Raw genomic sequence first — 26,404 nt, 5'->3', positions numbered from 1 at the left:
CCCAGAAGCTATGCCCCACTCAGAGGCTGCCTGTCCCTAGCAGTTAGACTGGGTAAGGACAGCTGACAAGGCTGGGACCCCACAGTGTCTGTTGACCTTCATTTTCTGACCTTTTTAATTTTCAGGCTGAGTCCAGTCAGCCATGGAAACACAATTGCCCTCTTCTTCCGGTCATTATTGCCAAATTACAGCACAGAGGTATGTTGATGGAGCATATTGGTCTTTCCCTCCCAAGTTGCTATGGGCAAGTCCAGCTCAGGGTGGAGGCAGGAACGGCTGAGACTGTGCCGTGCTTAGGAAGTGGGGACGCAGCCTGCAGAAAGTGCAGCAGCCACCCCCGGTGAGTAGTGTGAGGCTGAGAGACCGTCAGCTTTGTGGTAGGTTGACCATGGTTAAACACGCACATTTGGCTCTTTAGAGCTGCGTCTTCTGGGCAGGGACCTTGGGAGGGGACAGGCCCAATCTTGGAGCTTGAGCTGCCTCAGACTATGAAACCCGGGTCTCAAACCTGTACAGACAGCCCCCACTTAGATATGTCTCATTGTTCAGGAGAGGCTGGAGGAAGGAGTGGCCGGGGGTCCGAACCGCAATCAAGGCTTGATCAGGCTGATGTTGGCCTTACGTGACATGATGGCCAACTTCCACTTCAACGACCTGGAGGTGCCTCGGGAGGACAATCCTGAGGGCGAGGGGGACTGGGACTGACTGTCCAGACGCTGTGCCCCAGAGCTGTGCAATTATGTTCCTGATTCTTTTCTGGTTGGATTAACCAGTTCCCTGAAGTAGAAATGCTGACCATGTCATCTGCCCGTGTCTTTTGTTTTCCCTCTAAATGTGAGTGGGTTATGCTCTGCCTGAGTGAGCTTTTCCTCCAGTGCCCTCAAACATAGCCCGGGAGCAATGAGCCCCACACCGTATACATCCTGCTACGTGCCTCACACTTCCAGAGTTTGTAACTTAATACATAGAAAGGGGTTATCTCAGAGTCTTCAGTGCAAGGATCCCCCCATGCTCCTTGCTAGAGGTCACTGAACGTTCCACACATGCTATACCCAGCATGTTTGCAGTGGTGGGGATCAACCCAGGGCCTGGCACATGATCTACCATTGAACGATAGTCCCAGCCTAGGAATTTTATTAGTAAATTTGGAAGGCTGGAGATGTGCCTCAGTTGGTAGACTGCTTGTTTAGCTTGCAGAGAGCTCCAAATTCGATCCCCAGCACAACACAAACCAGGTGTGGTAGTGTTCATCTGTCATCTCAGTACTTAAGAGGTAGAGAGAGGGACAAGAGATTTAGGAGTTTAAGATCATCCTCTGCTACATCATGAGTTCAAAGCCAGGCTTAGTTACATGAGACCCCATCTCAAAAGAGAGGTTTGTGGCATGGGTCACCCAGAATTGAAAGAGATGCCAAGAAGCAGCTTTGAGGCAGAAAACTTTCTTAGGCAGATCAGGGATGCTTTACAGAGGTTAAAGGGTGTTTGATCTAGCTAGGGATGAGTGGGGAGCCCTGACCAAGAACCCCCAGTCCAGTGGCAGGAACAGAGACCACAGCCAGGCAAGGCCAGAGGTTCGTGTCTCATAAGCTGTCTGATTGTGCAAAGATCCAGGCTACTGAGATGTTATAAGCTGTGTCAGGTTTCTCTTGGGCAGCCCTGCCCATCTGTGCCTATACAGAGCCTGGGAGAGGTACTACCATGGTCTCTAGTCTGAGAGATGACCAGTGAGGTCCATCCTAAGTTTTGGTCCATTGATTTCTTCCTGGAAGTTCAGACATTGTTTCAGACATCACTGGATGCATCTGGAGTGGACTAGGTACAAATAAAGCGTGCTTTAGGGATGTCTCGAGGGCCATCTAAATGGCTCAGTGAGTAAAGGAACTTGCTGCCAAGCCTGCTAACCTGTGTTCAATCCCCAGGATCCATATGGTGGATGGAGAGAGCTAACTCCTGAGAGCAAACTCCTATAGGTTGTCCTCTGACCTCCACGCATACCTTGTGGCATGTGCACGCCTATACAAACACCAAATTAATGAGAAAGGGGCTGCATGGTGGTAAAAAGTACTTACTGTGCTCGGGTCTTTTGCAGAGGCCCAGGTCACTGTCCCCTCAACAGGACATTGAGGACTGACTTGTATCCATCTATAGTCAGCCTAAGTGTCACACCTACTTCTAAGTCAGTCATTTGCAAGGGGTTCTGTGTTCAACATACGTGCCTGGTGAGAAGTTACATGTCGCATGAATTGGTGCTGCATCTCTGTTTTTTCTCCAGCATGAATTGGCAAGGCCATGAAGTCTGGATACAGGTTCTACTACTTGTGCTCATGGGTCAGCAGGGGGCTGGGGAGGGCAGGCCTGGGGGGCATAGCCCCCATCAGTTGCCTCACCTACTCCTGGGTTTGGTGGGAGATCTACACCCAGTCCCAGAGAGGGGTACTGTTGAGATGGTCCTAATTCAGTGTCTGGATCCCAGTTGAAGCTGGAGTGGCCTGTGGTAAGTTTCAGCTAAGGGGAGGAGGGACTGGCTAGGAATGGGTTTGTTTTCTGGAAATGACAAGCAAGCACAGAAAACCTGGCATCCTGCCTCTTCCTTTCAGCAGCTGTAAGTCCATCCAGATGAGGACATGGCATCTGGAGCTGCAGCAGCTATTCTACAACCACGAGGCAATGAACTCCACAGTGAAGAGCCAGTGTTCTAGGAACAGTGAAGCAGAGGATGCCCTAGGCCTTCAGGAGCTTCCCACCTCCAGGCCTGGATCCTGAGAGGCCATTAAATGATCGGCTTCAGAATGTTGCTCAGACTTAATTTCCAACTGAATCCATTTCTAATGGTGATAAATAAAAACCAGTCATTTACGTCATCTGTGGATCATCAGGAAAAGTAACTTTATGAGACAGAGTCTCAATGTGTAGCCCTTGATGGCCTAGAACTTGTTATGTAGACCAGGCTGGCATCAGAGATCAGCCTGCCTTTGCCTCCCAAATGTTAGAATTAAAAGTGTGTACCACCACACCTAATCTGCATGTCATCTAAGCAGCTTTAAAGTCTGGCCTGCCACCCAGGTGGGGTGGTACTGTATCCCGCTCCTCCTACACCTCAGTCTCAGAAAGAGGTGCCTCCTTGTGTGCTCCTGTGCAGAATTGTTGGGTATTTGTGCATTTTCATGTAGTCAGGGAGAGAACCTGTTTGCTGCCTCCCAGAGAAAGTTCAGAGGAAATGAATGACTTTCAAATGAAAACATGGTGACATGGCCTTTTTAACTTCTGTTTTATTGTGTGTATGGGTGCCTTGCCTGAATATGTGTCTGCGCCATCTACATTCAGTGCATACAGAAACCAGAAAAGGGTGTACAGAAAATAATGTTGGGATCCCTTGGAACTGGAATTGCAAACCTTTCTCTCTCTCTCTCTCTCTCTCTCTCTCTCTCTCTCTCTCTCTCTCTCTCTCTCTCTCTCTCTCTCTCCCCCCTCCTCTCCACCTACCCCCCCCCCCACAGGGTAGTCTGGGTTACACAGGGTTTCACTGTGTGGCTCTGACTGTCCTGGAACTCAGACCAGGGTGGTCTCAAATTCAAACATCCACCTGCCTCTGCCTCCCAAGTGCTGGGATTAAAGGCGTGCGCCACCACCTGGCTATAACAAACAATTCTTAGTCACTGTGTAAGTGCTGGAAATCAAACCTGGATCTTCTGAAAGAGCAGTCAGTGCTCTTAACTGCCTACAGCCATCTCTTCAACCCCACGCATGGGCTTCTTGAGAACCTGTGAGATCCTCTGTGACCAGAGCCAGAAGGGACATGTTCACACTGTCCGGGGGCCTTGGGGAACCTCCTAAGAGAAACAGTGAGCCTCTTGCCCTGCATTCCCTGCATTCCAGGCTGCCTTTTGCTTCATGGAGAGAGCCCCCCATTAGCCGTTCTGCGGTAGTGTCCCCTAGTAGGTAGGTAGTCACTCCTACGTGTCGTTTGTCATGTGCTTTTCCCAGGCCACTGAGTATTATCAGGCTTGGAGTACTCGGCTCCTTCCAGTCCAGACAGCCCCAAGACTACCTTGGCCATCTCCCCACTCCAACACAGCATAAGCTGACTTTCCCAGCTCTGCTTTACTGGTCCCTTCTCTGAAGATCCTAATTGTGACTTTGTGATCCAAAATGAATCCCAAGGCATGGTCACCTTCTTCTTGATGCCCCTCGGCAGGAGCTTGCCATAAAGGATGTGGCTGCCTCTGCCAGAGATTGTTCAGTTTTCCCACCCTTTGAAGTCAGGCTGTCTGCAGGGTGAACTGTGGTTGTCTCAAAGACTTCATTCTGAAGCCAGAAATACCAGCATCCCTGAAATGTGACAGCACAGGAAGTTAGGGCAGGGGGCACTTGCTCTTTCATGGCCCAGAGTGAAAAGCGGCCTGCAGCTACGGGATGCCTGGGCATCATGTGGCTTTAGGGGCCAGCCATGGCTCGGCCCACATCGTCAGACCTGGGACCCTTCTTGGCTAGAAGCAGAATAAGGCCCATGTTGTAGGAGGCAGACAGCTGGGATGAATGTGGCTGCGGCAGTGTGAGCCCTCTGAGGCTGAGGACACTCAGGACACCGAGTCCTATCTCAAGCTGTATGCCTGTAACAGTACACCTAAAGGTGTGAACACAGTTTGTTCACCAGTTTGAAAAATGGTTTGGCCAGATCTACTAAATCTGAAGATAGACCTCGTGCCTGCAGCGTTCCATTGGTTGGTAACATTCGACATAAGCACATGCCTGTGTGTGCCGATGATGTCCAGCAAGACCTGCCAACAGCACTCATCAGGATAGGGTTGGCCACAAGCTGCCAAGTGTCCTGCGTGACTCACATGATAGACACCACAACCTGAATGTTTTAGTTACCCGAATAACAAGGTGACTCTTGGTGTGAACACAGAGTATAAACTGAAAGATGCCATGTCGTGTAATGTTCCAAGATCGACAAAACTGATAGTGCTGAGGCCCAACACAACTGATATAAATTGTATTTTATTTATTGATTTGGGAACGTAGTCCTGACCATGCTCTAACATTTGTTCGTGGATGCTCACGTAGTTCATGTGGACTTCCACAGTGGCTGTTCTATATGGACACCTTATGACCAGAAGGTGCCAAGGTAGACGAGAGAAAGAGCAGACGTCTAGCCAGTGCACACCTTTAATACGAGCACTCGGACAGCAAATCGCTGTTCGGGACCTGCCTACTCTACCTGTGCTACCATGCGGATTCCAGGCCAGCCAGGGTTACATAATAGTGAGAGCCTGTCTCAGAAAAACAAATAACAAGAAGGGCTTAGCCGGGCGGTGGTGGCGCACGCCTTTAATCCCAGCACTCGGGAGGCAGAGGCAGGCGGATCTCTGGGAGTTCGAGGCCAGCCTGGTCTACAAGAGCTAGTTCCAGGACAGGCACCAAAGCTAGAGAAACCCTGTCTCGAAAAACCAAAAAAACAAAACAAAACCAAAAAACCAAGAATGGGCTTTTAACTCTAGTATCACAAACACTTTAAGTGCAGTCGGGCTAATTCCTGCCTCTAATTCCACTGCTGGCTTTCTTCACCTGCATGGAAGGGAGCATCTTGTGCTGATGAGAAAGCTGCCAGTGCCATGGAGAAAGCCCAGCAGCGGCTAGGGTGGGCTGGGGTGGGTTAGTACCACCCCTGCCTGCTGTCCTGACCACTGAATAGTCACATGCCCAGCTACTGGCCCACAGAGTCTACTCTGATGTAGTTCCTGGCTCCAGGGCTGCCTTGTGCTCCACAGAGGAAATGGGACTTCTGGGAGGAAGGGTTGTGCCCTGGGGAGAGGAGGGATTTGGGAGTGTCAGAGAGGCCATAACTAAAGAATGCTAGTGGATAGCCCCAGGCTCCCCTCTACTCAGCTCCCGGGAAGTGACAAGCTTCCTGCCACACCCAGAACTATAGCTAAAGGAGACTTTAGCAATCTTGGGGCCTTGAAGGATGTGGAGAGTCGTTAACCCTGCTGTCATTGATTCTCAAAGTTCTCCGTTCAACCTTGAATTCAAGCTACCTTGACCTCCGTAGCTGAGTTGATGCTCTGTGTACACATCCCCCACTTCAGATAGAAGTGTCACTGCCCCTGGCATGGTGGTGAGGGTGGGAATCGGGGTGCCCAGTTCACAACCTGTGACTGTGCCCGAGGCAGAGCAGCATGAGAGGGAGGAGGTCCAAGACAACTCAAGAAAGTGGCGTAGAGAGGGCTACACAGGGCAGGTCCTGGTGAGACTGGATGCCTGAAAGGGATTTGGTGAGTCTGGGGGGGGGGGGGACGACACTTTGAACACAAAGGGAAATGCAGTACCCTGTCCTGTGCTGGAGTCTGGAGCCAGATTCTCCGGTTTCTGGGTGCTGCTTATGCCCCCTAGAGGCAGTCCAGGGGGCTGGGGCACATGCCCGTCATGTGGCCACCCTGAGGAGGAGGGGCGAGTTAAAAGATTCAGAGAAAGGCTCCATTCTTCCCCCGACCTCAGCCCACCCTGGCTTGGGGGAGGCAGGGGACCAAGAAACTGGGAGGTGCTAAGTTTAGCAATGTCTCTATCCAAGTCACTTCCCAGGAAGAGGCAGCGAGGGCAGCAGAAGGCTGGGCTCCTTTACACAGGTAGCGAGACTTCATGAGCAGAGCTCAGGGTCTCAGCCAGGAAGTGTCTAGACTCTGCTTGTGCCATGCGAAGGCTGACCTGTCCGGCCGGCCGGAAAGAGGGCAAGTGTGAAGGAAAGTTGGGAGAGCGCCCAGATGGAAAGAGGCAGGGTGTGAGGAGTGTCAGAGACCCCTGATGACACCATGAGCCCCACAGGACACTGGGAGGCTGATACCACCTGGAGCTGAAGGCTCCCCTGACTGCTTCCTACTTCCTGGACAAGACTATGCCCACTCAGGGGCCCCAGAAGAGGCTTCTGGGTTCTCTCAACTCCACCTCCACAGCCACCCCTCACCTTGGACTGGCCACCAACCAGACAGGGCCTTGGTGCCTGCAGGTGTCTATCCCAGATGGCCTCTTCCTCAGCCTGGGGCTGGTGAGTCTGGTGGAGAATGTGCTGGTCGTGATAGCCATCACCAAAAACCGCAACCTGCACTCACCCATGTATTGCTTCATCTGCTGTCTGGCCCTGTCTGACCTGATGGTGAGTATAAGCATCGTGCTGGAGACTGCTATCATCCTGCTCCTGGAGGCGGGGGCCCTGGTGACCCGGGCTGCCTTGGTGCAGCAGCTAGACAATGTCATGGACGTGCTCATCTGTGGCTCCATGGTGTCCAGCCTGTGCTTCCTCGGTGTCATCGCCATAGACCGCTACATCTCCATCTTCTACGCCCTGCGTTACCACAGCATTGTGACACTGCCCCGGGCGCGACGGGCCATCGTGAGCGTCTGGGTGGCCAGCGCCTCCTTCAGCACCCTCTTTATCACCTACTACAACCACACAGCCATCCTCATCTGCCTTGTCACTTTCTTCCTCGCAATGCTGGCACTCATGGCCATTCTGTATGCCCACATGTTCACTCGAGCATGCCAGCATGCACAAGGGATCGCCCGGCTCCACAAGAGGCAGCGCTCTGCCCGCCAAGGCTTCTGCCTTAAGGGTGCCGCCACCCTCACTATCCTTCTGGGAATTTTCTTCCTATGCTGGGGCCCCTTCTTCCTACATCTCTTACTCATCGTCCTCTGCCCTCAGCACCCCACCTGCAGCTGCGTCTTTAAGAACTTCAACCTCTTCCTCGTTCTCATCATCTTCAGCTCCGTCGTTGACCCCCTCATCTATGCTTTTCGCAGTCAGGAGCTCCGCATGACGCTCAGGGAGGTGCTGCTGTGCTCATGGTGAGCGGGGAGGTGGCTTTTGTTCTCGTGGCCAGGGCGCTGGGCAGAGGGTGACAGTGATATCCCATGGCCCGCATCCTGCAAGACCACAGGTACTGGTCTCTATTTGTCCAAGGGCGGATTAGATGAACTTTAAAATAGAAACACAAACTGCCTGGGACCAGGAGGAAGGGTAAGTGTGACTGCAGGGATCACCCAGGGTAGCTGTGGGGAATGAAAGAAACGGGTGGGAATTCTAGCTCCAGGCAAGGGTCAGGTCACGGGCTCCTGAAGAGACTCTTCCTACCTCTGGGGAGCTTCACCTCTACTCAGTGACTAGGCGCCCCCCCCCCAACTCCTCAGGTCTCTCAGGCTGGGCCCTCTACTGCTGGGATGGACAGGAAGTTTCTGAATTAAAAGAATGACAAGAAGCCGTGAATTTGTGACCAGGGAAATCCAGCTGTAGTCATGCAGTAGGCTGTTTAAGCAAGCGAGGCCCTTCCTCAATAAAGGGACCAGCATTGCAGAACATGCATCCAGCACTAGAGGAATGGGACTGACCTAAAGACTAGTCATATGGTTCATGGCAATTCCGAGAGGTGGGACCTCTGACCTCGGTAGAGGCCATTGGCCTATTAGTGGCACAACCTGTGGCTCTGAGCCAGAAAGCCATTGAAATGCTAAGTTCAGATGGAGCCTCATCACTATCTTCCCTAGCTCTGTCTGGAAGTTGCTTCAAGTTTGAGTGGGAAAAGGGTAAGGACAGCAGTCAGGAAGAAGGGAGTCTCAGAAGCCACAGCTGCCTGCCTGAATTAGGAATTCACGGTCCGGAAGCACACCAAATACCCTGATCAGGCCAACTTGGCTTCCTCTGTATTACAAACACCAGAACAGAGCAAGGAGCTGCAGGTTCAGAAGACTCGACTTTACCTCTCTGGTGACAAGACTCTCCTTCCGGTTCAGCCATGCACTGCCGCAGGACCAGAGTCCCAGCCCCTGGTAGGGCCCACCTGTAACCTCAGCCAGAGCCTGCCCCTTTCCTGGCCTCATTCCTCCAGCACCTTCAGCCATGGCACCACTGAGCTACCCTGAGGAGCCTGCAGCATAGCATAGGTCAGGGGTTGGGGTCTGTTTCTATTCAACATTGCCCTCCTGGGAGAGGCCGGCGGTGCCAGTGCTCTTAGACTGGCTCTCAGAATAGAGGAGGGTGTCTAGGAGCTCGAGAGTATCTGAGTCCCAGGGAGTGGCACATGGGGTGAGCCACAGTTCTTGCTGTGGAATGGCAGACTTCCCAAGCCCTTCTACTGCTACAACCTGGAATTCCTACTGCAAAGTCTATATTGGGTCTCCCACTGATGCTAAGCACTCCACTGTCCTCCTCCCTGGGGTGACCTCAGTCTGACCTAATATGCCCTCAACCACCTCTAAGACAGGGCGTGGCATCAAGCCAGACTGTGGCCACACTATCAGCTCCAGCCTTGCTGGACTGAGGTAGGAAGCTGGTTCCCGGCAAGGCCAGCCTTTGCTGGAAGACAGGACCGTGAGTCAGCCTTTATCCTGGCACCATAGCTCTCTGGGGACACGGGGACCTGGCCTGGCCTGATGTCATCTGACAGGGAGGCAGCCCAGGCCTGCGAATGCTTCCAGGCATCTTCTCTGTCCAGACAAGGAGACAGGGCCAGATGCTCACCCAGGACTTCTTGAACCAGGCCAGCTGGAAACCAGCTACAAAAAGCCACACCATGGACACACTGTGGGGGAGGAGCATCTCTTGAGAACAAAAGACCCATTTCTAAACTCGGCGAACTCAGAAGCTTATCCTCAGAGAGGAGCTGTACACAGCCACTGTATCCAGCACACGCCCGTGCAAACTGGACAAAGGCACTGGCAGATTGCTTTTAGCTGATCTTGTGAAATGAATGTTTTTGGACCATCCATGTGTGGTAGTACTGTCTCAAACTCTTCCAGAACTTCTGCCATTGAAAGATCAAAAAGTCCCCATGAGGTGTCACCGACCATAGATGAATATTAAATCAGTGTTGTATATGAATACATGTCATGTCTTCTTCTGACCATTTGGCTCTTCCTCCCAATGGGCCCCTCCACACACACTCGGTCTCCTTACCTAGTAGCTCCAGCTCATTTCACGCCCCCTTTTTGCCCTCACTTGTACCAAAAGTGAAAGGGGGGGTACCAATGACATCAGGGACGGCTCAGGCAGAAAACATTGTTCAACATCTTCCACTGACTGGCTTGTATCTCCTTTAGTGAATTTTCCACGCAGATATTCACGCAACGGGGTTACTTGCCAGAAACTGCATCCTCGCATCCCAGGTACATCTGCACCCTCACGCCAACCCTTTGTGGAGCAAGGGACTGGTAGCCCTCTCTCCTCCAGAAAACAGTGACCTCAGAATTGGAGCTATAATCCACCACCCTCCTGACTTGCGTTCCCAGTTCTGCACAGAAGTATCAAGGAGGCTCCAGCTTTCCCAAGCTCGCACACCCCAAGGAACCCAGCAAACTCAGAGAATATGGGTCTTGATTCTTAAGTACGTGAGAGTAAAAAAGACCTTCTTCACAAAGCTGCAGGGTGGGGTTGGGGCAGGGACGAAATGGGGAGGGTAGCTACTGGGGTGGGGCACTGAGGAGCCTGGGCTCTCTATTGTCCCCAGAGCCGAAGGCCCTCCGGTGGCCCCTCCTCCGAAGGCGCGGCCAGACATGCTCTGCATTGTGCGGGCGGATCTCGATGCGTGGTGCTGATGCTGCAGAGCCTGCCGCATTCTGCGGCAGCGCCCCAGCATTGGTCGGCAGCACTGACATCAGCTAGCGAGGGCGGGGCAGCCTCTTATAAGAGGGCGCGGCGGAGGCCACCGATCCTCCGCAGCCCGCTGTCCGCCTGCTTCTCAACTCAAGCCGTTTGAAGTCAGCATGAGGGAGATCGTGCACATCCAGGCCGGCCAGTGCGGCAACCAGATAGGGGCCAAGGTGAGGCTGAGCCGTCCGGCGTCCTGCGTCCCCACGAGAGCCAGCCCCGGGGGAGGGGGGAGAAAGAGGCTGTTCTGGGAGCCACTAGCGGAACAAAGGGAAGAGCCCAGCCCCTTGTCCAGCCCCTTGCCCGGCTCCTGGGACCCTGGGATCCCCAATCAGCTCCCCTCACTCGCGTCACTTTGCTCCGCACCTAGGTTGCTGCGGACAGCTAGCGGCAAACCCTTCTGACTCTCACTTCCATCCATTCTGCTCACCCCCACACACCATGGCTCCAGCAGGTACAGTGGATATGGTTGGGGGCGCCGACTGGGCGTGGCCTTCTTTGAGACTGCCACTTAAGCCTTGAGTAAGATGGGTGTGTCGGGCAACTTTGGGTGGGGCTCTCCCCTAAAGCCATAATGACTGTACATGCCCGAACCCCTACTGGAGAACTGGACGGTTTTCAAGAAGTAAGGCCGCCCTCACCTCCTCAGCCTTGCTCAGAGCACCCTCAGCTTCCTTGCCCCACCCTGTTCCTTTGTTGGAGGGGTTGGGCCTGGACTCCAATGACCTTGGTCCAGAACTGGATTCTCCCTATTTTTACAAATCTCCCGTCTCTAACTGCCCCCTCCCGGAGCCTCCCACTGGGGATTGAGCACAGAACAAAGCCGACTGCAAAGGAAGGCCTGTTTCTTCTCTATTGTTAGCCCCCTACCAGGTGTTGAAGCCTAGGCAGAAAAAAAAAAGAGGGGAGGGGTTTGGTGCAGTGACTCTGCATCCCGGCTATGATTAGTGAGGTAGCTGTCCTGTTTCCACGCCCTAGGATTCCTTACTCAAGGTCACACAGCCAGTGAGAGACAGAACCGCTTGATCCCTGCAGAAACCCAACTTTGGATTGGGTTGGGTCTTGGTGGGTGGGGTCAGCTACCTCCTTCTTCTCCCTTCTGAACTATTGTGTGAGCTCCATATTTGAGATGGGGCTTTGTCCAGGCGGATGCTGAACGCTGGACGGGGCTCGGTGTATAGCTAGTTCCCAAAGGAGGAGGTGGGGTAGACAGGTCCTGGAAGGGAGGGGACCGAAGCAACGATTACCTCTGGAGGCTGTTGCCATAGAAACCGGGCAGGAACAAAAAGCTAATTACCATGGGCTGGGGCGGTCACGTGGCTGACATGTAAATTGCAAGTTTGGCTCTAGGGTGGAGGTTCCTCTAGTTAGGGGGGGAGGGAAGCAGCGCCAGGGAGGCTCCCTAATCACTGAGGAGACAGCTGTTCCTATTCTAGAGAGGAACTTGGGGAGGGGGCTTGCAGGGGAAGCCCAAGATCAAATCAGGACTCCTGGGGTAATCACTGACAGCTGCCCTGGCCTGAAGGGAGGGTGAGTGCGCATTAATGTGGTCACAGGTGCCAGGCCTTCCGCGAACATCTGCGCCTGGACAGGCCGGGGGTGAGTGGGGGAGGGGAGCCTTGCGATCCCAAGGCCAGTTGCTGGAGCTGGTGCTGTACTGTGCTCGCATGGGCTCCCAGGCTCCCGTTTAGCAAGGGCCTGGAAATCAGGTCAGTGCCCAGACTCTGTCCATCCCAGGAACGTGAGCTTGAGAAGAGGCCCGAGCGCCGGACTCAGCTGAGCTTGATCTGCTTCTCAGCACTATGGCCCTTAGGTTTCCCTTTTTTATTCTTTTGAGGATTTTGTTGTTTTGTTGTTGTGGGTTTTTTTTTTAATTACATGTTTTTAAATTTTGAATACCTGATCCTTTTTTAACAGTGCAAACAATGAGTAAACTATCTGGGCAGGCGTGTCTTCCTTTCCCATTGTCTCCCTGCATGGGCGTCAGTACAAGGTCCTCTGACCTAGAAGCTCTCCCAGAGACCCGACAGAAGGGCCCGGCCCCCATGGGGACCGACTCGCTTAGTGTCTGCCCCAGGCCATTTGAACTTCCTTGGCCAGACTTACTTCCTATTTCGCAGCTGGCTTTAGTGTCCCTGGTGTTAGCTGCAGCGGGGAAAGTTTTCCCTGCCACCTGAAGCAGCTTAGGGAGTGAGCACCAAGGGCTGGTTTTCTGCTTGTGGGTCCTTGGGTGGTGCCTATCCTGGCACCAAGGGCCATTGGCTTCAGAGAGGCGAACGGGGCAGAGGTGAGGGTGGCACGGAGGCAAGAAGTGTGAGGCCAGGAGGAAATGCTTGGCGGCAGCAGCAGGGGTGCATGAGCAATGCATAAGGTCGCCGCCTCCTGTGAGTGAAAACCCTGGGCCTGCTGCATCATTATGCCGTGTGTGTGTGTGTGTGTGTGTGTGTGTGTGTGTGGTGTGGGTATCACCCTCCCTTAAGGCTGAGAAAGATGAAGGTTCTAGATGTTGAGTCACTTGCCTCAGATCACACCATGGATTGGAGCAAGGCAGGAATTTTAGTATAGGTGTGTGCAGATGTGTCAAGGTGGGTGGTGACATGTGCCCCCACCTAGGAGCAGAAATGACTGGGCCGCCCTTTTTGTTCCCTTTGCTGGGGCCTGGGATCCTAGATTCATTCTCCTATAAAAGGGTCCCCTGGAAAATATCTTTATGGTGCCTTTGTCTACAGTTCTTGTGTGTGCCCCACTGGCTGCCTGAGTATCACCCCACCCAAGCAGGAGCCTTTGGAAGGTTTGACCCCCCCCCGAGCACCAATGGGCCTGGCAAGTTCTAGCGGAACTGAATATCTCTGGGGGCTCGTGGACCTCCCTGCGAGAGTCATGCATCCATCCCAACTCTGTTTGCACTCATGGTCCACTACCCTGCTGTCTTCAGAGGCCCGCACCCCAAGAGGGTCAGCACCGTGGACAGCAGCACTGTGGTTTGCCGGCTGGAATCTGGAGCCCAACAGACGTTTAGATTGGGTTCGCAACACCTGGTGGTTTCTTCTCTGTAGTGATGCTACTTGATGTAAATAAGTCTATTCATTTAATTTAAATAAGTCTATTCATTTACTTATTAAATATTCTATGTAGAATATTCTACGTATTCTATTATGTTATTATATGTTAGCCTCTTAATATGTAGCCCAGACTGGCCTTGAACTCATGATCCTCCAGCCTCAGCCTGCTAAGTACTGGATTTGCAGCTCTGTACCATTGCAGCAAGGAATATTTTATTCTGAATTACATTTTACTACTTTTAATCTACAACAGCAATTGTTGGCTGGAGATGTGGCTCAGTGATCAGGCAATAGTTTGTCTAGCATGCAAGGGGCCTCGAAGCTGATCTCCAGCAGAGTAAACAAAGCAGAACCTGAAAACTGCAGAGAACTGAGCACGCTGCTGCACACACGCAGTACCAGCGACCCGAGAGGCCGAGGCAGGGAGATGAAGGTTGCTTCAGCTTGGGTGGCAGATCAAGAACCTTGTTTCAGTTTTGTGTTTCTTTGTTTGGTCTACAGGGTGAGCTCCACGATAGCCAAGACTACACAGAGAAACCCTGTTTCAAAAATAAATAAATAAAATAAAAAATAATAAATAAAATTAAAGCTAACGTGCACATGACAAAACTCCAACAGCACCAAAGGGTTGACAGTGAAAATGCTCTTTTTCTCAACCCCAAGACCATGTCCCCAGGATGTCTCTAAGACATCTAAATATAGACAGCACATGCAGACTGTTTCCTAAGCTGCTTTCAACCCTGAGCAATCTTTTTCTCCACACGACTCCCAGGTAGAGGTCTTTCGTTCCTCTACGCCTTTATATTGTTAACTTATCTGCAAGTCTCTCGAGCTCCTAGCAGTGATGAAGGGTGTCACAGCCAAGGTGGCTGCTGCTGGCCTGGTACTCTGTGTGCCCTGATGAAGGGTCTTCCTGTCTGTAGGCCTTTCCTTCCCGGGCCCCCAGGACTATATAATAGTGATGACTATCTGCTGCTCTTACTCCTATGCTCTATGTGGTTAACTGTGTTAGCACAAGACCCTGTTGTCCTGGAGCCAGCCCAGTGTATGGAGGACACTAACGAGCATTACGAGCCCTTGTGCTGCCACTGTGGACTCTGTTCTTAGACCTTGCCCTGTGCTGTCTTGCCCTGCTGAAGTGATGGTGGCAGTGGCAGTCTGGGGAGCACTGCATTCTTGTGCAAGGGGCTCACTACCTGAGGGTAGCAGCTTGTCAGCCAATGATCCCGGGTTTGCCAGGCTCCTAGATAAGGCAGGTGCATGACCTCAGATGAGCCATTCTTTTTTATTTTTTTTCAAGGCAGAGTTTCTCTGTGTAACACTCCTAGTAGACCAGGCTGGCCTCGAACTCACAGAGATCTACCTGTCTCTGCCTCAGACAAGCCATTCTGCTGCTGGAGACTCCTGGGGGCTCTTCTGCAGATCCAACTGTGGGTCACACTGCCTGAGGCCAATGATAACATACCAGGCACCCATGGAACCTGTCTGTGTAAACGGCTTACTCTGGCACTGAGGGTCACAGGTAGTGACTAAGAACCCGATGCTGAATCCAACCAGCTCTACCACCTGCTCTGGGCAGATTTCTACCTTCTGTGTGCCTTCAGTTCCTTTCCCAAAAAGGAAGAATAAAAAATGACCTCAAGAGAGATCTGTATTTCCCTACAGGTGCAGCACTGGGTAGAACCTGCCAGTGTGGGCTGAGTCCACCCTGGGGGCCTGGTAATGTTAGCCGGATAATGCAGAATAGGTGTGCATTTTTCATTCTTTTCTAAAGCCTTACGTTGGGTCTAGTAAGGTCCCGAAGTCTTACTTTTGCTCCGAGGTCCTTAAGACTTCAGAACGGCAAAGACTAGTAGGGTCACAGCGCCTGCTGAGCTCTTTTCTCCTCTCTGTATACAGTTCTGGGAGGTCATCAGTGATGAGCATGGCATAGACCCCAGTGGCAACTACGTGGGGGACTCAGACCTGCAGCTGGAGCGCATCAGCGTGTACTACAATGAGGCCTCCTGTGAGTACCACTCCCCATCCATCCTGACCCTGGCAAGAAGGGCCCCTGGGTAAATAGAGCCCTAGCATTCACTGACCAAGATCCTAGCAGGTATGACTGTAAATGAGGCACCCAAACCCACAGCATAAAAAGTGACTACCCTGGAGTAAGATGCAAATGTATTTAATGAATAGTGACGGCCTTGAGCAGTCCAGGAGTGGAGACTTGATCTTTCCTGTCCTGGGTGTCAGTCATTACACTCATGGCCAGGCCAGAGCTAACTATGGGTCCATGCCTATAATACAAGTTCCAGCCCTTACTACGTGCAGGACTGGCGGGCGGTGGGCAGGATTCAGAGGGAAGCAGGTTCCCCTAACTCTTTAACTCACACCGCTGACTCCTCTTTCCTCTCAGCTCACAAGTATGTGCCCAGAGCCATTCTGGTGGACCTGGAACCTGGAACCATGGACAGTGTGCGGTCTGGAGCCTTTGGGCACCTATTCAGGCCTGACAACTTTATCTTTGGTAAGTTCCCCTGCTCCAGGCTCTGATGACAGAAACCTGGGCCTGGCAAACCCCGGTCAACAGAGGTAGAATGGGACTCTGGAGGGCAAAAATGACTTTCCATATTACAGTGGACATTAGAGGTCCAGATACAGGGTTCTGTGTAGGAAATAATCCCTCTCAACATTTTACAAAGAATAACATATAAAGCACAAGCTTTTGGAATTATTACAGAGTTATGGGGACAAAAGTAGGGAAGCCGCACTGGGCGGTGGTGGCACACAACTTTAATCCCAGCACTCAGGAGGCAGAAGCAGGTGGATCTCTGTGAGTTCGAGACCAGCCTGGTCTACAGAGGGAGTTCCAGGACAGCTAGGGCTACGCAGAGAAATTCTGTCTTTTTTTTTTTTTTTTTTTTTTTTTTTTTTTTGGTTTTTCGAGGCAGGGTTTCTCTGTAGCTTTGGTTCCTGTCCTGGAACTAGCTCTTGTAGACCAGACTGGCCTCGAGCTCACAGAGATCCGCCTGCCTCTGCCTCCCGAGTGCTGGGATTAAAGGCGTGCGCCACCACCGCCCGGCGAGAAATTCTGAGCCTATGCCCCGCCGTGACAGACGCAGGAAGACAGTCTTGCATCCTCTCCTTTCAGGACTCTAGCATCTTGAGTCAGTAAAACAGCTCAGTAGGTAAAGAGGCTTGTGATCAAACCTGATGATCTGAGTTCAATCCCCGGGATCCAGGTGGTAGAAAGAGAGAACCAACCCCTTTAAGTTGTCCTCTGAGCTTCACACATGTGCCAGAGCGTGTGCACACCCACACATGGATGTGTACCCAACACATACATATTCTCTCTCTCTAAAGAAACAAATGTGTCTTTGTTTTAAAGACCTTGGTACTAGACTAGCATGTGCCAGTTCTCAGCCAGTCCTCGGTCACAAGAGATGCTCAGGGTTTCGTTTTATTCTGGCTTAGAGGGATGAGGTGACTGAATTAAGGACAGCCTTCATCTCCCTTCAAGGTCTCAGCAGACCGTTGGGAAGAAAGGTGAGCCAGAGAGGAAGGCTGAGCTATTCATCTGGGACATCCTTGAGAGATAGTAAGGCTCTCGTCTCATCCCAGATTCTCCATACCCTGTTCACAGCGTCTGCAGCTAAGATCCCCGCAACTCAACAGTGATGCCCAGGGTGGATGAGAAGGCGTGTGAGCAGTGTGCATTTTACAGACCACAGGGGAACCAATGTACTTCTGGGGTGTCTGGCAGGTCCTGAGGTCTGCTGTAGACCCTTGACTTAGCCCATCACCTGCTTCTTCTGTCTCTACAGGTCAGAGTGGCGCTGGCAACAACTGGGCCAAAGGGCACTATACTGAGGGCGCAGAGTTGGTGGACTCAGTCCTGGATGTCGTGCGGAAAGAGTGTGAAAACTGCGACTGCCTGCAGGGCTTCCAGCTGACACACTCGCTGGGCGGGGGCACAGGCTCAGGCATGGGCACGCTGCTCATCAGCAAGGTGCGTGAGGAGTACCCTGACCGCATCATGAACACCTTCAGCGTGGTGCCCTCACCCAAAGTGTCGGACACTGTGGTGGAGCCCTACAACGCCACCCTGTCCATCCACCAGCTGGTGGAGAACACGGATGAAACCTACTGTATCGACAACGAGGCCCTCTACGACATCTGCTTCCGCACCCTCAAGTTGGCCACACCCACCTATGGGGACCTCAACCACCTTGTGTCTGCTACCATGAGTGGAGTCACTACCTCCCTTCGATTCCCCGGTCAACTCAATGCTGACCTCCGCAAGCTGGCTGTCAACATGGTGCCCTTCCCCCGCTTGCACTTCTTCATGCCTGGCTTTGCCCCACTCACAGCCCGGGGCAGCCAGCAATACCGTGCCCTGACGGTACCTGAGCTCACCCAGCAGATGTTTGATGCCAAGAATATGATGGCTGCCTGTGACCCACGCCACGGCCGTTACCTGACAGTGGCCACTGTCTTCCGTGGGCGCATGTCCATGAAGGAGGTGGATGAGCAGATGCTGGCCATCCAGAGTAAGAACAGCAGCTACTTCGTGGAGTGGATCCCCAACAACGTCAAGGTAGCCGTGTGCGATATCCCACCCCGCGGGCTCAAGATGTCATCCACCTTCATTGGCAACAGCACGGCCATCCAGGAGCTCTTCAAGCGCATCTCAGAGCAGTTCACAGCCATGTTCCGGCGCAAGGCCTTCCTGCACTGGTACACGGGCGAGGGCATGGATGAGATGGAGTTCACCGAGGCTGAGAGCAACATGAATGACCTGGTATCTGAGTACCAGCAGTACCAGGATGCCACAGCTGAGGAGGAGGGTGAAATGTATGAAGATGATGACGAGGAATCCGAAGCCCAGGGGCCCAAGTGAAGTTCCTCACAGCTGGGGTGTGGGGCCAAGTGGCAGCCAGGGCCAAGCCAAGCAGCATCTGTCCCCCAGAGCCATCTAGCTACTGACACTGCCCCCAGCTTTGCTCCCCAGGCTCACTAGGGCATTCTAGGGCTCCCAGGTTAAAGTCCTTCAGTATTCATGGCCGTCCCCGCCCCACATGAGTCCACTTGGCTCTGTCCTCCCCTTTAGGCCACCTCTGTATTTGTGTTGCTCATTTGTCTCTGTTTTATTACGGCTCCAGGCCTGATGTTTTATGGTTTGTTTTGGTTTTTTACTGAGTTGTGTTTATATTTGGAGGGGGGTATACTTAATAAAGTCTCTGCTGTCAGATCTCTGCCTGGTACTGGAGAGTTCTTTTCCTTCGCCCTTTTTCTGCCACTTTTTTTTAAAGACAAGAACTAGGCTGAAGCATGTTTGATATGAAGCAGGTTTATTTTTGTTTGGGGACAGACTAATTTAGAGCTATAAGGGAAGAGGATGAGTATGGGCAGCCCTTCTCTTCCAGGGTGGTGACTAACACTTATGGCTAAGGTTTGTGCTTGAAGGGTCTCCTTGGGCATCCCAGAGAGTGAGGGAAGGGAACTAGAGAAGGAAGTTTGCTTGGTTTAAATCCTCACCCCAGAACCCCTGGCACATCTGACTCAGAAAGCAGATGTTCCTGATCTCCCACAGAGTGTCATGTTCAGCTTTCTTCCTACTGTCTATGCTGAAAGTCAAGTGTTAGCAGCCATATAAGGAAGCTGAAGCCTGAGACTTGAACTGGAGAGACGAGAGACGGGACAGGGAAAACTGTTGGGAAGGCTGGTATGTGGCCTTTGAGAAGGCGCTAGCTGGGTTGGGATCCAACCATATGCTGGCTCCGTGTTCCCCCCAGTGGTGGTTTCCAGTAACTTCAGAATGCCCAGTATCCGTCACAGAAAGTGACATTACCAAGCCGGGCGGTGGTGGCGTACGCCTTTAATCCCAGCACTTGGGAGGCAGAGGCAGGTGGATCTCTGGGAGTTCGAGGCCAACCTGGGCTACAAAGGGAGTTCCAGGACAGGCTCCAAAGCCACAGAGAAACCCTGTCTCGAAAAACCAAAAAAAAAAGAAAGTGACATTGCCAGAGATCCTTGCCCAGCGCTCCCCCTCCTCCTCAGGGAGAAGACTGAGAAGTCCAGAGAGGCCGATTGTGAGTGTGCACAGCTGGGCGAAGGCAGAACTTCTAAACTGAGCCTCTGCCGCTCATCCTTGTGGTCAAGGGTATTGTCAGAGCTTAAGCCCCTACCCTCTGCTTGATGACATCCTGAGAGAATTTGGTGTACATAGTACCTACCTTCTCACAGCTTCTCTGTGTGTGCGTCAGCATAGGACGCTGTTAGACTAGGGCGTCAGACTAGGGCTGCTGGCCCTGAGGTAGGCTGGGCTCTGGAGGTCAACACCAAGAGGTTGACAAAGGGTGACACTGTGCTGTCTCCGCTGTGGCTGTGAAACACATTTCCCTGAAACTTAGTGACCTGACCTGAAGTCTAAATTAACAATTTATGCTGTCTTTTATGTTTTTGAGACAGGGTCACCCTGGTTGTCCTGGAATTCACTATGTAAACCAGGCTGCCCTTGAACTCACAGAGATCAACCTGCCTCTACCTCCAAAGTGCTGAGATTGAAGACTGGCAACTAAATTATTTACTTACTATAGTGTTGGTTGGTACAACTGCAAGGTCCCACATTCCACTGGGGTGCAATCCAAATTGTCGGTCTCTTCACTCTGTGGAGGTCTGGGCACAGCTACCTCATCTTTCCATCATGCGGTGGTTGTCTCCTTGCTCTTCTGTTCTGATTGTGAGGTGAAGGTCTTTGCTCCATCTCCTAAGCACTCCCTGCCATGATAGGAGGGGCAAAGGCAATAGGTCCACAAGAACAAGGGGTGCAGCTCCAGAGTTGAACAAAATAAGCAGTTCCTCCTTACTGGTTGGCTATCTCGGGGCTGTTGTGAGAGGACTGGGGAACTGAACAGCATCGCCACTTTTAGGGAAGCGGTGCTCCAGAGTTTAGGGCAGAAAAAGACATTGAGCTCCGGCTTGGCGCTCAGAGAGGGCAGGCACTCTTGGGACCCAGCACTATGCTGGTGGAAGCCCACACACCTGAAGAGGCAGCATATGGGGGTCCACTCATCCTTACTAGGTGGTTTTAGCCTAAGCCTCCAGTCCCCCCAGGTAGGAGGAAGAATGAGCACAGAGCATTGGCACTTAGTGTCCCTATCACAGGTACACCTCCTATAGGGTGTCAGTCACGTCCTGAGGAACCTGTGTATATATTAAGGGGTCCTATTTGATGCCAAAGGGCATTTGGGTGGTCTGTTGTGTAGCGCAAGGAGCAGACTGTGAAAACTTAATCTGCTTGACCTTGGAGTTCAGTCTGCCAGCACTCTGGTATTCCTAAACAAAAGGTGGGGCAGGTCTAGAAATCAGCCCAAAGCTCATGTACAGCAAAGGCAGCAGAAGACAGACAGACCTTTTTTTTTTTGTTCTTGGAGACAGGGTTTCTCTGTAGCTTTGGAGCCTGTCCTGGAACTAGCTCTTGTAGACCAGGCTGGCCTCGAACTCACAGAGATCCGCCTGCCTCTGCCTCCTGAGTGCTGAAATTAAAGGTGTGGACCACCAGTGCCCGGCTCTGACACTGCTGCTTTCCCATGGTGAATGTGGTAGAAATGGCAGATAGCAAATCCTGGCCTGGAACGTTCCCCACTTATGTCATTTCCAGTGGTAGGGTGGTTCAGGGTGGTTAAAGGTTTTTAAAAACAGAGCAGTGTGTGGTAATGGATGTCTTTGATTTCAGTACTTTGGAGATAGAGGCAAGAGGATTTCTGTGAATCAAGGTCAGCCTGGTCTACCTAGGGAGTTCCAGGACAGACAGGACTACACAGAGAGACCCTGTCTCAGAAATAAATAAATAACAATAACTAAATAAAGTGCTGGTGTAACAGTGCATGCCTTTAATCCCAGCGCTCTGAGACCTGTCTCAAAAAAAAAAGGGGGGGGGGAGGAAAGAAAGAAGAAACAAAAAAAAAGAAAAAGAAAGCCAAATACAACTGGCAAAAATAGAAAGTGCCAGTAGGACAGTGGTGGCGCGCGCCTTCAATCCCAACACACCGGAGGAAGAGGCAAGCGGATCTCGGAGTTCGGTCTACAGAACTAATTCCAGGACAGCCTGGGCTACACGGAGACACCTTCGCTAGGAACAAACAAAAACAAAGAAAGCCCCAGATCGAGATCCAGGACAGGAGGCAAGGTTCGCCCTGGCAGAGCTCCGCCCGCAGCTTCTGTTCTTACTCAGACTTTGCTGCAGGCTCCACCCTGCAAGTCCGCCCTCTGGGGCTTGGACCAACCCACTCTTTCACCTCCGCTGGCCTCCTACGTCCCTGGCTCCACCCGTTGGCCTTAGCACTCCGGTTTTTTGATTCGCTTTCCAGGGGCACGTGTCCAACCTAAAATTTCCGGAAGAGGGCAGAGTTTGATTTGAGTTGCCTAGTGACCGCCGTGATGGGTTTGTCTCAGGAGGCGCTTCAGGAGTTAAGTTTAACAGTGATGCCTTCAAGGGAATGGATGGCGCTTCTGTTGTCTCAGGCCGCTGGGAGCTCACTGACAGAGGCCAAGGAGGCCAGAGCTGTTACAACAGAATCGACAGATTCCTTAGAGCTGTGGTTGCACAGCCTGCGCATTAGAACCTAGTAGTGAGCCAGGCACTCAGGAGGCAGAGGCAGGCAGATCTCTGTGAGTTCGAGGCCAGCCTGATCTACAAGAGCTAGCTCCAGGACAGGCTCTAAAGCTACAGAGAAACCCCGTCTCAAGAATAAAAAATAATAAGAATAATAAAAAGAACCTAGTAGTGTTGGAGAACACTAGTTCTAAGTTGGTGGCGGAGTGCCAAACTCCTACGACCTTTGCTAAGCTTACTTCTAAGTTAAGAACAACCTTTCCACAAGACTTGCTCCTTGCCGGGTGCTCTCCTTGAGAGTTCTACACATACTCCTCTCTTGATCCTTTTTTTTTGTTTGTTTGTTTTGGTTTTTCCGAGACAGGGTTTCTCTGTGGCTTTGGAGCCTGTCCTGGAACTAGCTCTGTCGACCAGACTGGTCTTGAACTCACAGAGATCCGCCTGCCTCTGCCTCCCGAGTGCTGGGATTAAAGGCATGTGCCACCATCGCCCGGCTTTCTCTTGATCCTTTATAACCACATTGCAGGCATGTTGTAGACATCCACTTGACCTGATCGCGATGGGGACTTAACAAAAACAAAATTGGTTTTGTTAAACAATGGACTCCCAGCACTCTGCAAGCTGAAGCAGGCAGATCTCATCTCTGAGTTCCTTTGAGAGGCCAGCCTGGTCCGCCCAGTGAGTTCTAGACTACACAAGGATACAGAGTGAGGCCCTGTTTCAAACACCACCCCCAAAGAGCTCCTCAGCTGGGCTCACAAAGCCACTAAAACCCAAGAGTCTTGTATTTCTGCATGATTTTTCACCCTTGTCCTTTGTCTTCAACATTTGTGTCGACATCTGTTCAATCTTTAAACACCTTAGTCACGCCAGAAATACCTGCCCCCACCAGGGGTTGAGAATGGAGTTTAGTCACCAGTGCTTGTCTACTAAGCCGGAGACGCTGGGTTCTGGACTGTGCAAAAAACAAAACAAAACAAACTCAAACCCAGCTGTGCTGGAGGTGGGAGGATTAGAAATTTAAGGCCATCCTCAGCCACACATTTAGTTAAAGACCTGCCAGCCTGGGCTACTTAAAACTCTGTATAAAAACAAACAAAAATTTAGAAAAGGTGCTTGAAGTTTCTCCAGACATTGCTGCAAACCTGCAAGTCACCTTGGCTTGCAGCAGCAGCAGCAGCAGCAGCAGCAGCAGCAGCAGCAGCAGCAGCACTTCACAGATGCATCAGTCCAAGAGGATAGCACCCCTAAGCAGGAGCAGTTATTCCAAAGGAACCAGACTATCTCCTCAAGCAATAGTCTTATCCTGCAGACCTAGAATTGAGGCAATGACCACCCAGACTACAGTCTAAGGAAGACAGTTTAACTCTGCATATCTCTTATCTCTGTGTTCCAGTTCTTCCTTTGTGTAAACCTAAAGTTGATGCCCACATTCCATTCTAATTCTCTTACCAGTATAGGTATATTAATTAAAATTCTTTTTTAAAAATATTTATTTATTATGTATACAATATTTTGTCTGTGTGTGTGCCTGAAGGCCAGAAGAGGGCACCAGACCCCATTACAGATGGTTGTGAGCCAGCATGTGGTTGCTGGGAATTGAACTCAGGACCTTTGGAAGAGCAGACAATGCTTTTAACCTCTGAGCCATCTCTCCAGCCCCAATTAAAATTCTTTACTGCCCTTTTTATTTTATTTTTGAGTCATGGTCTCACATAGTACAGACTGGCCTTATACTTATGGCCATCCATCTGCCTCAGCTTTTAGTGCAGGGACCACAGATGTGAACCATTAGACAAGAAGAAAATTTGTTTGTTTGTTTGTTTGAGACAGGGTCTCACTGTGTAGTCCTGGCAGGCCTGGAGTTTACAGAAATCTGCCTGCCTCTGCCTTCTTGGTGCAGGGGTTTAAGGTGTACACCTGGGCAAGAAGGTATTTCTTAAAATGCCCTGCTCAAGCCAGGCACGGCAGGGTGTGTAGCCTATTTTCATATGCTCCCATCCTCCTTCTGTGCCCTTGACCTTGGAGTAAAGAAATAGGGCCCCACTCAGAGGAAGCTTCACCAGCAGAGGGTGGTTTTGGCCAGAGGTGGATGGGAGAGAGAGCTAGAAGACTCAGTCGGAAGAGGGAAGATCGTGAACGGTGGGTGGAGGTTGGTAAGAAGCTGAAAGGGATCAGAGCCTCCTGGCTCCAGGAGAGAGGGCATCAATTCACGGTGGAATCTCTTCCCCACTTGTCCTCATCCAATCCCCACACCACACCAGAGGACTCTTTTGACAACAAAATCATAGTCAGACATGGTGGTTCACATGTGTGATCCCAGCATTTGGGAGGCTGAGACAGCCTGGGTTACATAGTGAGTTTCAGACTAGCCTGGGCTACAGAGTGTACCTCTATCTCAAACAAACAAACAAACAAACAAACAAACAAAAACAAAACACACCCCACAAACCAACCCAAAATCCAAACCAAAAAAAAAAAATGTGCTACTCAGCCAGGCAATGGTGGCACACACCTTTTTTAATTCCAGTTTTAATTCCAGAACTGGGGAGGTAGAGGCAAGAGGATTGCTCTATTTATTTATTTATTTATTTATTTATTTATTTATTATGTATACAACATTCTGTCTGTGTGTATGCCTGCAGGCCAGAAGAGGGCACCAGACCCCATTACAGATGGTTGTGAGCCACCATGTGGTTGCTGGGAATTGAACTCAGGACCTTTGGAAGAGCAGGCAATGCTCTTAGCCTCCGAGCCATCTCTCCAGCCCCAAGAGGATTGCTCTTGAGTTTGAGGTCAGCCTGGTCTACAAAGCCAGTTCTAGAACAGTCAAGGTTACACAGAAAAACCCTGTTTTGAAAAGTGAAGCAAAATGTGTTTTCTCTGCTCAAAAGACAATGATACACCAAGTGATGTTTACACTAAGGGATCACTGAACGCTACAACTTTATGTGGTGGTTTGAATTTGAATGTTTGGTCCCAGCTAGTGGAGCTGTTTGGGAAGAATTAGGAGGTATGGCCTTGTGGGAGGATGTGTGTCACTGCATGTGAGCTTTGAAGTTTTAAAAACCCACACCAGGCCCAGTCTCAGTCTGTGCCTGCCACTTGTGGATCAGAGGTGTGAGCTCTTAGCCACTGCTCCAGTGCCTGCCTGCCTGCCTGCCACACTGTGGTTTAGTTTCTTTCCTTTTGTTTCCGTCTTAGTCAGTGCTCTATTGCTATGAAGAGACACTGCAGTGGTTTGAATAAAATTGGCCCCCATAGACTCATAGCAAGCAGCATTATTGGAGACCTTGTTGCAGTAATTATGGTCTTGGAGGAAGTGAGTCTCTGGGAGCAGACTTTGAGGTTTAAGATGCTCACACCAGGCCCAGGGACTCACTCCCTCTTCCTGCTGCTTCTGGATCCAGATGTAGAACTCTCATGAACCTTTCCAGCACCATGTCTGCCTGCATACCACCATGCTTACTGCCATGACGATGAAGAAACCTCTGAACTGTAAGCCAGCCCCCAATTAAATGTTTTCCTTTACAAGAGTTGCCATGGTGATAGTGTCTCCTCACAGCAATAGAACACTGACGAAGACAGACACCGTGACCATGGCAACTCATATGAAAGATAGCATTTAATTGGGGCTTCCTTACAGTTTCAGAGGATGGGTCCAGTCTCATCATGGTGGGTTGCATGGTTGCGTGCAGGCACACATGGTACTGAAGAGGTATCTGAAGAGTTTTACATCTGGATCCATAGGTAGCAGGAAGAGAGGGACGCTGGGCCTGCTTGGGCTTTTGAAACCTCAGTGACACACTTCATCCAACAAGATCACACCTACTCCAACAAAGCCACATCTCCTAATCCCTCTCAAGTAGTGCCATTCCCTGATGACTAAGCCTTTGCTTTGATGAGCCCATGGGAGCTCTTCTTATTTAAAGCCCCACAATTTTCCTTTTTAAATTTTTTTTCTGAGACAGGGTCTTAGCCTTGAACTCTCATGTAGCTAACTAAGCCTAGCCTTGAGCTTCCAATAATCCTATCACTAACGTCTAATTGTTGGGGTCACAGGCCTTACTGCCTGTGAGGTCTGGATGAGAACGGCCTCCAGGT

General features: G+C 51.3%; 3 protein-coding genes across 6 annotated transcripts in view; all 3 read left to right on the top strand.

The window, feature by feature from the left end:
• The window catches only part of Tcf25 (transcription factor 25), a 33,217-nt gene extending 29,965 nt beyond the window's left edge, over positions 1 to 3,252 (top strand). For 2 of the 4 annotated variants that reach the window (XM_057753286.1, XM_057753285.1), the window contains 2 exons: positions 126 to 198; positions 550 to 834. In XM_057753286.1, the coding sequence (XP_057609269.1) occupies positions 126 to 198; positions 550 to 705 (229 nt within the window). In that variant the 3' untranslated portion in view covers positions 706 to 834. Of the gene's footprint in view, positions 1 to 125; positions 199 to 549; positions 835 to 2,597 lie in introns of those variants that run through there. The other 2 variants (XM_057753287.1, XM_057753288.1) reach the window with 2 other exon arrangements.
• Positions 3,253 to 6,892: 3,640 nt separating this feature from the next.
• Mc1r (melanocortin 1 receptor) lies at positions 6,893 to 7,846 on the top strand. Its single transcript, XM_057753238.1, has one exon. It carries the CDS (start codon positions 6,893 to 6,895, stop codon positions 7,844 to 7,846), a length of 954 nt encoding a protein of 317 aa, XP_057609221.1.
• A 2,814-nt stretch (positions 7,847 to 10,660) lies between these two features.
• On the top strand, positions 10,661 to 18,934 carry Tubb3 (tubulin beta 3 class III). The gene is made up of 4 exons (XM_057753237.1): positions 10,661 to 10,809; positions 15,598 to 15,706; positions 16,100 to 16,210; positions 17,508 to 18,934. Exons 1-4 carry the CDS (start codon positions 10,753 to 10,755, stop codon positions 18,581 to 18,583), a joined length of 1,353 nt encoding a protein of 450 aa, XP_057609220.1. The 5' UTR covers positions 10,661 to 10,752; the 3' UTR covers positions 18,584 to 18,934.
• The last annotated feature ends 7,470 nt before the right edge of the window (positions 18,935 to 26,404 follow it).

Source organism: Chionomys nivalis, chromosome 21 (assembly GCF_950005125.1).
Source record: "Chionomys nivalis chromosome 21, mChiNiv1.1, whole genome shotgun sequence".
NCBI classification, from domain to species: Eukaryota; Metazoa; Chordata; class Mammalia; order Rodentia; family Cricetidae; genus Chionomys; species Chionomys nivalis.
Note: the sequence above shows the minus strand (reverse complement) of the source record. Positions and strands in the feature narration are given on the sequence as shown.